This window comes from Lactuca virosa, chromosome 4, assembly GCF_052849685.1.
Source record: "Lactuca virosa cultivar CGN04683 chromosome 4, Lactuca_virosa_CGN04683_v6, whole genome shotgun sequence".
Classification (NCBI taxonomy): domain Eukaryota; kingdom Viridiplantae; phylum Streptophyta; class Magnoliopsida; order Asterales; family Asteraceae; genus Lactuca; species Lactuca virosa.
Window position 1 is genome coordinate 151,394,827 of NC_136429.1, and position 12,337 is coordinate 151,407,163.

At 35.5% G+C, this 12,337-nt stretch overlaps 1 protein-coding gene across 1 annotated transcript; it reads right to left on the reverse strand.

The window, feature by feature from the left end:
* Nucleotides 1–365: 365 nt before the first annotated feature.
* LOC145105227 (uncharacterized) lies at nt 366–998 on the reverse strand. Its single transcript, XM_079042362.1, has 2 exons — nt 870–998; nt 366–782 (listed from the first exon to the last, which is right to left on the reverse strand). The coding sequence occupies exons 1-2, from the start codon at nt 996–998 to the stop codon at nt 366–368; spliced, it is 546 nt and encodes a 181-aa protein (XP_078898488.1).
* Nucleotides 999–12,337: the final 11,339 nt, after the last annotated feature.

Here is a 12,337-nt window from a genome sequence, read left to right on the forward strand (position 1 = left end):
AAGACTCATGTTGAGTACCATCTTTAAAATATAACCATAGATAAATCAAAAACTTCGTGGGTTATTGGCTCAATCACAATAACATGATATAATGGAGAAATGTTACTAGTGTACCTCATTGCTTCAAAGATGTTGAAGTGAATGGCCTCTCCATCAAACTCCATAGTGATTTTCCCGTTATGGAAAGTAATTATCGTGTGAGCGGTATTCATGAAAGGTATTCCAAGGAGGATCATAGATTATTTGGAAGGAGTCTTCTCTTCAAGATCTATAACATAGAAATCCGCAGGAAAGATAAGTTGATGTACCTGTACTAGCACATCTTCCAACACTCCTCTTAGAAACACACTTGACTTGTCTTCTAATTAGATGATTACTCCGGTTTCTTCCAAAGGTCCAACATTGAGAGATTGAAAAACCAAATATGGCATCACATTGATTGAGGCTCCAAGGTTTAACATGGCACTGTCAACATGTAATTCACCAATAGTACATAGGATAGCAAAGATTCTCGGATCCTTACATTTGGGAGGTGATTTCTTTTGGATAACCGTGGACACATTTCCATTGACTTGACTCTTTTTATTTGCCTTGAATTTCCTCTTGTTGGTGCATAAATCATTGAGAAATGTTTCATAACTTGGGATTTGCTTAATGGCATCCAATAGTGGAATGTTGATTTGGACCTTATTGAAAGTATCAAAGGATTCCTTATCTTCCTCTTTCTCTGAGATGGCTAATCGGGAGGGGAAGGGTGGTGGTATGATTAATGGCTTGATAGGCTTGTTGGAAGATTCAGTTTAATTAATGTTTAGGACAACTGGTTCCTTTGGAGCAACTACCACTTTTGAAGGTTCAAAAACAATAACCTCATTCTCTTCTTCTCTTGAGACTCCTTTGAGGGTTCTTTCTACAAGATTTTCCCCACTTCTCAAAGTTATTGCACTCACATTTGGATTCTTCTTGGTTTGATATAGAATTTTATCCTGTTGTTCCATCTTGTTGAGAGTGGTAGCTAAGTCTCCAATTTGTGCTTGAATTTTGGATCATACGATGAGAGGTTATTAGAACATAAACCATCGATATGTTACGGTAGTCTAAGTAAGGTTAAGTCTGTTCTAGAAAGAGGAGGATCCTCCAATGGAGATCAAATTTAGAAGGAAGATTAGGTGCCCGATTAAGCACCGTCAACAGTTAAGAATTCTGTAACATCCTAAAAATCATGACCAAAAATTTCGTTTGAAACCATTAAATAAACCATAGCTATCAAACCATTACATCAAAACATGAGTCAAGGTATTCAAAACATTATTATCAGAGTTTCCAATTCAAAACATCAGAGTAAACATCCCATGCTAAAACATCATAGTGTGTGCTATGCAGTCATCCTGAGCTCTTCTCTCTACAACTGGAAGTACCTGAAACCAAAACTGAAAACCATAAGCACGAAGCTTAGTGAGTTCCCCATACTACCACATACCATACACATAACACATATAATGGGCCCCCGCCCCTTCCTCGGGCGCCGCCCGACATGAGGCCCCTCTTGGCATTAGGCCCCGCCTGTCATTGAGCCTCGCTCGGTATACAAATCTATTTCTTCCTGGCCTCGCCTGTCTCTGGGCCTCTCCCGCTTTACACATACAAACTATATCATATAATCATACTAGCACATAAAGAATCATACACAGTAATATATGCTCCAGTCCTAAGGCCTCGCCTATCTTGGGCCTCGCCTCTGCTATGCTAATAATGATATATGGAACCCCGTCCATACTCAGCTAGTAATGAGATACGGGACCCCGCCCACACTCACCTCCCTACCAGGCACATAAAAGTATCACACAAACAACAAGTATATTCAAACATATAAACATTCCTTGGGTACCGCCCGACATCAGACCTTAGTCCAGAATCATACATATAAACATTCCTCGAGCCCCGCCCAGCATCGGATCGTAATCCGGAAACACATATCATAAATACGGGCCGACATTGGTGCCTTCGACCAGTTCCTACATAAGGAAACTCACATCGTAAAGCTGAATCTCACGGATAATCCTCTGGCTGCTAGCTGGTAGATCCCCGATCTGTTGATCTCTCGACTCCCCGAGCTACCATTACCAAAATAACACTTAGTCCAAAAACCAATAATCCTCCTTAGGGTAAAATGACCATTTTACCCTTGATCTAATTTAGTCCATGCCTAAAGCCCAAAACCATAACATGAAAGGCCCAATACTAGGTACACTTGCCAAGCCCACTCATGGCCCACCAATGGCCTAATTTTCTAAATTGGGCCCAACCCCTCTAATAGGCCTTACCCTAAAGCCCAAACATATTCTTAGCCCAAAATATCTGACTTCTAGTGCCCCACTAAGGCCCAAAGGAACAAAGTCTAATGAATGGCCCAAACCAATGCCCAAACAGCGAAAAGCCCAAATTTGTTAAGTACGCGAGGCGTACTTGTCTGTACGCTAAGCGTACAGGCTGTATGGCTTGTACGTTGCGCGTACCTGCATGTACGCCCAACGTACTGCTCTGTTAAGCCACTTCTACCATTAAGAACTTAATACTCTATCCCAAAGGCTATAATCACAGATCCAAGTCCTCTTCAACGTCTTAATACATATGTCACTGACTTGGTGACGTTATATGACACACATGAACCCAAACTCAAAGTATAGCAATCTACTTACATGAAAGTGGCCATACCTCTTGCATGAACCCATTAAGACCTTCAAGATGGCAACTTTCTGATTCTAGAGCTCAAATAACGTTGAGAGTGGTAACTCTAGGTTCCAAAAACGACATGGATACAAGGGACTTCATCCATGGGACCAAAAGAGTCCAAAAACTCAATCCTAAAGAGATCTAAGAGAATAACCACCAAGTTCAGAACTTTATACCTTGAAATGGTCAGAAATGAAGCAACAATCCCAGATCTACAACTTCTCCTTTGAACCACCACTTTGCTTCGCTCTTCACTTCCTTGGAGAATGGATCCAAAACACCAAAATGCTCTCAAAAGGCCTTCTAAGCTCCAAGATCACTCAAGTATGGATTAGGGTTTCGTAGTAGCTTCTTTAGGGTGAGATGGAAGCTGGTCTTGAGGCATAATGTTCCTTATATAGTGTCATAGCCTAAAATTTAGGGTTTTAGTCTGAAGGGAGTATGCCCCGCGTACCTCTTAGTACGCCCGACATACTCACAAACCACCCACGAGCATTTTACTTTATATGTTGGGCATTCCCAGCCGGACACGTGCATGCATCCCTTGCATGCATGGGACTTATCTGCCAAATATTTCCATTAGGGGCTAAATCTGTCAAAACATTCAAAGTGCTATAACTTCTTCGTTCTAAGTTCGTTTCCGACGTACTTTATATCCATGAAAAGGTGACGAGAAGTCCTACACTCCTAACAACTCCTCATTACCTAAAAACCTTCCGAACAAGAATCCAAAATCTCTAGAAAACTGAGATGTCGAATTACGAGTATGCCATTGGCCTCCGAAGACACAATCAAACACTTGGATCATGTATACCCTAATACCCACATCCGAAATGGGCCAAATCCTTCCTTTCCCAAGGCCCTGACCCTTATGACAACTGATGATTGGGTCGCAGCCCCTAGCAACGAAGCACTGTCAGAACCAGGTGTTACAACTAAGAGTTAAAAACTCATTAGAAAGGACATAAGAGTTACTGTTATCAACTAGGATGGAAAGATAATGTGCGGAGTCATTATACAAGCCCTATTTTGTTGATGATTCTGGCACATAATTATCCTAATGGGAGATAAATGTAACACCCACAAATTCGGGCTACACATAATAAGTAATAATTACTAAAATTAAATCCTTGAATAGGATAATCTATAGTCGTGCGCGCTGCAGACAATATAATACAAGTTTCGTATTAAGGAAAAATAAGAAAAATCAACCGAATCGCCTATAAATCGTAAAAATAAGTGCGCCAATATATATATATATATATATATATATATATATATATATATATATATATATATATATATACTAGAAATGTTTGAGGCCCGTGCTAAGCACGGTCCCAGGAAAGTATAATGTTAAAAATGGGTGGATTTTAATATATACAATGCATGAAAAAGAAAAGAAAATGTAAGTATATTGTTATCATCAACAAATACATGAAAGTCCATTGTGATTTTCGAATATGATTTTTTCACCTTATGGAAAAAACTTATCAACATCAATTGCAGTTCACCTTACCGACTTTATTTAAATACAAAGTAAAAAATTTTATAAAAAAGCTCTATGGACTAAATGCTCTTAAATACCAAGTAAAAGGTATGTAAAAAACTCTATTGACCGTACTCAAATTCTTTTGGAACCAAGTTCGATTAAATAAAACATTATTGAGAAAAGAAAAAACAAATTTGCTTCTAAAAGATTATACATGGAAAAAACACAAAAAGTATACTAAGCTAAGCCATTCTAGGCAATTTTCATCAGAACTTTCAGCAAATACTACAAGTAGTCTTTTGCATTTCAACATGCACAAAGGGTCATAAAGGTAACTTAAACATTATAAGGCAAGAATATAGGAATAAGGGTTAAGGTCATACATCGGTAACCAAATATGTCCCATTTACTTTATAATTGTTAAATGTAAGAAACAATCTATTTTGTTCAAAGCATAACATCCAAATAATAAAGAGCTTTAAATTACAATGCTATAGTTTGGTAGTTTTTTTGAAGTAAAATAGTTGTACACACACACAAAAAAAAGACAACGCAGTAATAGAAAAAAAAGAGGATTTTAATATTGTCAGGAAAAAATATATGTCGGATTAAAAAGTGCATGCATCTTCTTATTTAATGTGAAAACATATATGTATATGTATAGTAAAATATCACAAGCATGGGCCATACTTGTCAAAAAATGCATTGAGGAAAACATCTGTTGAGGGAAATAAGGGTTTAGCTTTTCCTGTTTCCACATCTGCAACCTATACTTTAAGCTTGTTACCACCATCATCTTCTTGCTCCATTGAATTCGTTGGTGGTGAATGCCGGAAACTCTATAATGGGGTTTAAAGTTTAGACATTAGTTGTATGGCTGACCATAAAAAATCATATTGTTTCTCTCCTAACAGTAATATCAATCAGTTGAAATAAAACAAATAAAAATTTATATATAGTAATATATGATTATTCATCTTCGTCTTGGTCTCTTTTTTGCTTGTTTTAAGTCTACTCTGTATGGGCAACGCCATAAGGCATTATGCTGATTTGGCAGTTCCCATAACGACGCCATAACACCGGAACACCGCCCCCTCTCATGTTATTTGGTGTTATGTTAAGAAATGTTACCATGGCCACGGGAATTAACGTGAGAATCAACCAATCAAAAGCCATTATCTCACTCTCTCTCTAACTCTCTTTGTATCTCTTAACATGTTATAACATGTTATAACATTTGCACACCATTTCCTACATAAATCAAATGGTGTTAAAGATGACATGGCATATGAGTTGGCAAAATTTGGATATGATAACATGTCTTAACATGTTGCCCACACCCACCAGCCTAACAAGTAAAATTGACCGGCATACGTAATTTGCCATTAACCACACTTCTCTTGGACATTTTATCAAACACCTTTAGTGCATATTCCCTATATCATTGCAGATTCTATTAATTGCCACCACAATAGTCTAAATCAAAAACATTTCATAAATAAACACCTACACACAGAATCATACAGAAATACTATATGATGTCAAATATTCCATGGATTTAGTCTCGTTCATAATTTCAAAACTGAGACGACTTCCATCACAATTGTCAAAAAATATAATTCGTAGGCATAGGCATAAAACTTTATCAACAGGTTCGATCAACATCAAAAATTCAGGGCACTTGTTATATCTCAAAGGAAGAAGATAAGATATCATAGATGGATATGGACTCATACAAAGATGAAAGAGCGGATGAAATTACCTCTTGTAAAGTGAAATCAGAGAAAGCATTGGGACCCGGATATTGTTGACTGTTTCATTAACCCATAAATGCTCCATCTCGTCAGTCTATGGCCTCCTATAATGACTTTTCTTTCCCGCCACCGATGTACACTCGTGTATTTAGAAAATCCAATCCAAAAGTCAATTAGATTTTTATTGGTAATAAGGAGAAGAGAAGGAAAGATTGTGACGGTTGATGATGGAACATGGGCGTCTGAATCCAGAGTATCCGAAAGGTGATGAGGATACGACACACTGTATCATGAGGGCAGAGGCGATTTGAATCAACATTGATTTCAATAGCGTCGTTCAAAAGATAGTTTACTTAATCGATGTTAATGTCGATGGCGCCGTTCAGGGAAGTGGGTGACGTGGTGTAAAAATAAACGGGTTAAATTGATTTAGAAGACACCAAATTAATAGGGCTTTTATATATAGTAATGATATGTAGGGTTTCAAAGTACTACATGAATGATGGCAATGGGCCCCCTTGATGAAGTGTAGGTTAAAAGCCCAAGCCTTGTCTTTTCCCTATAAATAGTCATGTATCATTCATTATTAGGGTTAAGAGTGAGGCAAAATGTAGTCTCCACGTTGTGAGGTTTCTTGTAGAGTTAGATTCTTATTCCTTAAAGTGTAATATGTTCCTCATAATTGAATAAATCGAGTGATCATTCGACATATCTTCATATTTGTGTTTGTTCTTATTTTCCGCATCTTGTTCATCAAATCACAATTAGGGTTTTAATCCCATCAAGTGGTATCAGAGCTGGTCTTTGAAGATCTGATTGATTTTTGAAGTATCGGTTCTTGATTTGATGATTTTTTGCACAAGTTATTGAAGATTATTGGTGTTTTGGCGTTTTGGAATCAAAATTTTGTTCAAGTTACTGTTCATGAAGATTTATGGTGTTCTTCTACTGTTCATCTGGTATTTATTAATCTGATTGGTATTATGTTAGTATTATTTGATTAGATCCGATTATTGATTCAATTCAAAATCAATTGATTAATCGTTTTCATTGATTGGTCCTATACTATTCATGATCCATTTACTTTGGCCCATAATTGCGTCCACTGTTCTCACGTTTTTGAGTCGCCCATATTGATTTTTGTTCATCGATTTGGCATTCCTTCAAATCATTTATTGCAATTCATCTCATCTGTAAATTTGTAAAATCGTTAGTTCTTCTATTCTTGAATCGATTTTCTTTTAACGATACTGTAATCAAAATTGATTTTGATCTTATTACTTGATTTTGTGATTCGTACAAAATCAATCCGCTCATTCATCGTGTGTCAGTTTTGTTTCTTGATTATATCGATTATGTGAAGTTAAAATTGGAGACTCTATGAATTAAACATATGTTGTGAATCAAGATTACAGATTATGCAGTGTAATGTTAAGAACCAATGAAATCGGGATTGGATTTTATCGGAATAAGCATATGTTCTTGCAAGTCAATCTAAAAAGTCAAAATTGAGGCAAACGGGCTCTCTGCGTTCATAATTAAAATTGTAATCGGAAGTGGCATGTGAACGAACGAAATCGGGGTGGTTGTGTGCTTATTCGAAATTGCTAGTCAACAGAAAAAGTCAAAATTGTGAGCTTACCTGCGAACGTTTGTTGTCAACGACTCAAAGCGAACCTGTGTTCGGATTCGTCTCACAATTAGGGTTTTAATCCCATCAATATATATATATATATATATATATATATATATATATATATATATATATATATATATATATATATATATATATATATATATATTACATGTCGTCCCGATCCCGAAAATATAAATTTCATAGAAATCTGACTTCGTATGAATTAGATATGATTTTTAAAATATATGAAAGGCGGCCACGCAGAAGGAATATGTGACGTAAAAAGCTACAAAAAGAATGGTTGACTTTTAGCTAAAGTCACCAAAAGGAAAATCATAGTACTCTTCAAGATAGGAATTTTGAGAAAAAGAATGTAAAAAACGTAGTCCGTATGAGAGAGTTATGATTTTAGCAATATCATTTAATCATATAAAAAAATAGGGATGAAAATTAAACTTAGAATTAGATGATGGAGTCTAAAGGAATGTTGTAGATCTCATCGAGAGCTTTCCGGTGATATAAACAACATAAAAAACGGAGCTCGTATGAAGAGGTTACGAAATTTAGAAAAAAAATCTACAGTTTGCACCGCATGCGGTGCGCGCAAGGTACGCGACGCACACTTCTAGAAGGTGAAAACACAGACCACAGAGAAGCCGACACATGACACAATTTGACTGGGCAGACATCGCCTTATGCGCGTGAAGCGCACTCCATTTGCATGAGGCGCAGGTCTGATTTTGGCCCTATAAATAGTTGCTCACCTCTCATTCATTCTCACACCCCCCCCCCCCAACTTTCCTCTCTCGAGTTATATCGAATTTTGCCCAATTTTTCCCTTAGTTTTAGTCTGCGACAAAGTCATATGATCCCTAAAGTAGTAGTAGCCATCAAGTAGAAGCTCTGCCCGTGCAATTTCCAGACTTCTGTGAGGAAGAATCTCTGTAAGTTAAGCCACACTCTCATTCTTTCATTTTAACTTGTATTGATAGTCATAAGTCATTATTATGAATGTATAAATAAGATTTATCAGTAATTGAAGTTATAATACTAATTGATATACTTACGGGAGAGGTTTCTAGAATGGTTACATTGGTTTGGTTGTTGGATTTCAAAAAAGTTATATGCCGAAATGGTCCTGCCTCCCAACTGTCATGCCTAGCTGATCCTCACTTGATAGATCTTGATGTAGACATTGGGATTAGTGATGAATCTAGACTATAATTATTATGTTCACCAGGATTACAAATCTAGACTAAATATTAGTACTTTATGCGTCTAGGTCTTTTCAAAGTATGAAGCGAAGCGCTACCAAAATCGTTAGTCACTTTTATCAAGTGAATACATAGTCCCTTTCATGAACATTATTTTAATACAAGTATTAATTAAAGGATTAAATATATGTTATAGAGCTTATATGTGAGCTATATGCTTATTGCCTGGAATATGTGGTGAGAACATATTTGATAATATATGATATGCGAACCAAGTACGGTTCTACATGCGTTAAGATATATATATATATATATATATATATATATATATATATATATATATATATATATATATAATAAAAAAGACCTAAGTTAATTAAGATGGATATTGGGTAGTATCTCCCAACGCGACCCACTCAGTTTCTTTGTATCACACGTAACGATACAAAGGTACATGCACAATGAGAGATTCAAGGGGATGTAGACAATTAGTATAGTGAGACATGTAAGTCTCCGTTTATGCTTTTGTTTTATAGCAGTTATGGCATCCCGAGTTTTAAAAACATAAACAAGCACATTTCTTTGAAAATGCTTTGATAATATCATTATCATGTTTTTGAGACAAATTCCGCATAATTAATCTTTTTAAAAGAATACTCATATTTAATAAGCATAAACAAATCAATCTTTTCTGGCCGTAAAAATCGGGATGTCACATATATTATCAACATTATCGGAGAATATGCTCACCATGCACCTTTGGAATGTAGCAGGGGCATTACCTAATCCAAATGGCATCCGCTTATAGGCAAACGTGCCAAAGGGTCATGTATAATTCGTCCTATCTTGATCTTTTGGGGAAACGAGTATTTGATGAAAACCCGAGTATCCATCAAGGCAAGAATAATGTGATTTTCCCAACAACCACTCGAGCATTTGGTCGATGAAAGGAAAGGGAAATGGTCTTTTCATGTGCTTGAATTAAACTTTTAATAATCAATGCACACCCTCCATCCATTTTGAACTTGATTGGGTACCATTACTCCTTTTTTATTTTCAACAACCATGATTCTCCTTTTCTTAGGGACCACTTGAACCAGACTACCCTGTTTGAAGTCGAAAATAGGGTAAAGCATGTCTGAATGAAGGAGCTTCATTATCTCCTTCTTGACCACTTCCATTAATTTTCTTTGAGCTTCCCTTAGGTTTACAATCATCTTCCATGAGGATCTTTAAAATCTGTCGATTGAGAGGAGATGATCACCGAAAGAGTTTCATCTATACTTAGGTAAGCATAGTTCAAGTGGCTAGGTAAGATTTTCAATTCAAGTATGGGTGGGTGGATAATGAAAGGGGCATCTTATTGGGAGAATGAGACATGAAACATAAGAGGCATATTTTTTTAGTTGACTTGTCGACTTTCAAATTCTTCACAATCTCTATAAATGTGGATTCCAACGTGTACATGTCCAACTTTTCTTTCAAACTCTCAGAATAAAGACTCATGTTGAGTACCATCTTTAAAATATACCCATAGATAAATCATGTTGGATTAGGTGTCTTAGCCCATAACTATAATTGGTATGTACTTGACCCGATAGTAGCATGGTCCTTTTGGGTTGCCTTCACCATAGCAATTTGAGAGGATGGATTTTTGAGAAAGAGGTTATTTGTGATTTATTAATATATTATATGGATAATATATTAATTGAGAAATCATATTATTTAATTGGTTTTTATCAAGAATTAATTTGGAATTAATTTAGTGATCAAAAGATACTAATTAAATTTACGGGGACTAATTAGGTAAATCAGTAATACTTATAGTTTGGGCTAATGATCCATGTTGATTAAGGATGGACTAAATCTATGTGAGAGTCCATGAAGAGTTAGTCCAAAGGGCCTTTCATATGGATCATTGGAATACTTAAAGGCTTAAGTAAATTAGGGTTTTATGTATGAAACCCTAAGGATTCCACACTATAAATTGAACCCCTAGCTTCCCAAAACCGGCCAACACTTCCTAGAAGCAAACCCTAGCTGATTTTTGGTGATTCCTAACCTCTCTCATAAGCCTCCATTTGCTTTTGGTGTTTGTGACTTATTAGAGGTATCACATTTGAGGTACTAAGCTCTTGAAAGGCCAAGAACTACAAGTTACAACAAATAGGTATTCATCTAACTAGTTTTTATGTTGTAAATCTCCAATTGTATGCTAGCTAGGGTTCATGCTATGGATAAAATGAAATTGCCTGTATAACTTGAGAAAACTTAGATCCAAAGCATTTAGGGTTGTATGTGCACCATACGATTGTTATAGTGCTTAAAACCTTTCAATGGTATCAGAGCCTAGGGTGTTTTCTGTTATATTGATGCAATTGTTTGATTTTCAAAGCTGAAAATTTGTCATTTTTGGCCACTGACTGTTGGACTCATTGAGTCCCATAAGGGAGCTCGACGAGTTGGATCATATGTGATGAACTCGTCGAGTCCATGCCATGAAATCGACGAGTAGGATCATCTGTTTGCAGATTTTCGAGTTTTTTTTGGCCTGTTTTGGATTAGGAGCATTACCACAAACTGTTTTGATTGTTAAAATTCGATTTTTCTTATAAGGTAATGATTATCCTCATCCAATTGAAAGATGATTGTCAAATGTTAAGATAATTACTTGATTTTGTGAAAAACTAATTATTTGTAGAATTTGATTTGAATCATCTTGCTATATGGAATTAGATTAGGTCAATTTTGTGTTATAGTTAATTATATGATTAATTTAATTGTTGTCAAATTGATCCAAGAGTTTTGAAAAGTTTCAAAATTTGCCCTCAAGTTTTGGAATTTAAAATTTAATTAAAAGCTTTAATTTTTGAAATAATAAATTCTAAAACCCTAGTAATTTGAGAAGGTTCAAAAGTGCACCTCTTGGTTTTGTAATTTAAAATTTAATTAAATAACCTTAATTTTGAAATCTTAAATTTAGAACCTTGATATTTTGAATAGTTCAAATTACACCCTTATGGTTTTATTAAATTAATTAAGTGGTTAATTAAAAGAGAGAATTAATAAATCCATAATGACATGGTTTAAGTTTAATTAAATTAAAAGTCTAATTTATTAATAGATTAAACCACTTAGTATTTTAAATGTTTAAAATACACCCTTATACTATATAAAATTAAAAGTCATGTTTAAAATACACCCTTATACTATATAAAATTAAAAGTCTAATATATTATATATGTATAAGTTAAAAGTCAGTCTTACCGTTAGTAGGCCTCATTCACGAAGCTGATCTATAAGGGGTGTTTAAGGAAGCGGCCTGTAAAATGACCACCATTGGGTATACACTCTTACCCACTGCACTCTTGACTAGTGGAGGGTCGTTAGCCGAACAGGTAGGATAGGACATTCACATTAAAAGTATAATAAAATATAAAGTAACTAAACCTTTTATAAATTCCCAATCTAAGTTACTTTAGGAAAAATGTGAATTTGATGCTAACCC

Coding starts and splice junctions, on each gene's coding strand:
- LOC145105227 (XM_079042362.1), bottom strand. CDS start 998: ATGGAACAACAGGATAAAATTCTATATCAAACCAAGAAGAATCCAAAT. Junction 783..869: donor CAAGAGAAGAAGAGAATGAG/GTTATTGTTTTT, acceptor TCTTCCAACAAG/CCTATCAAGCCATTAATCAT.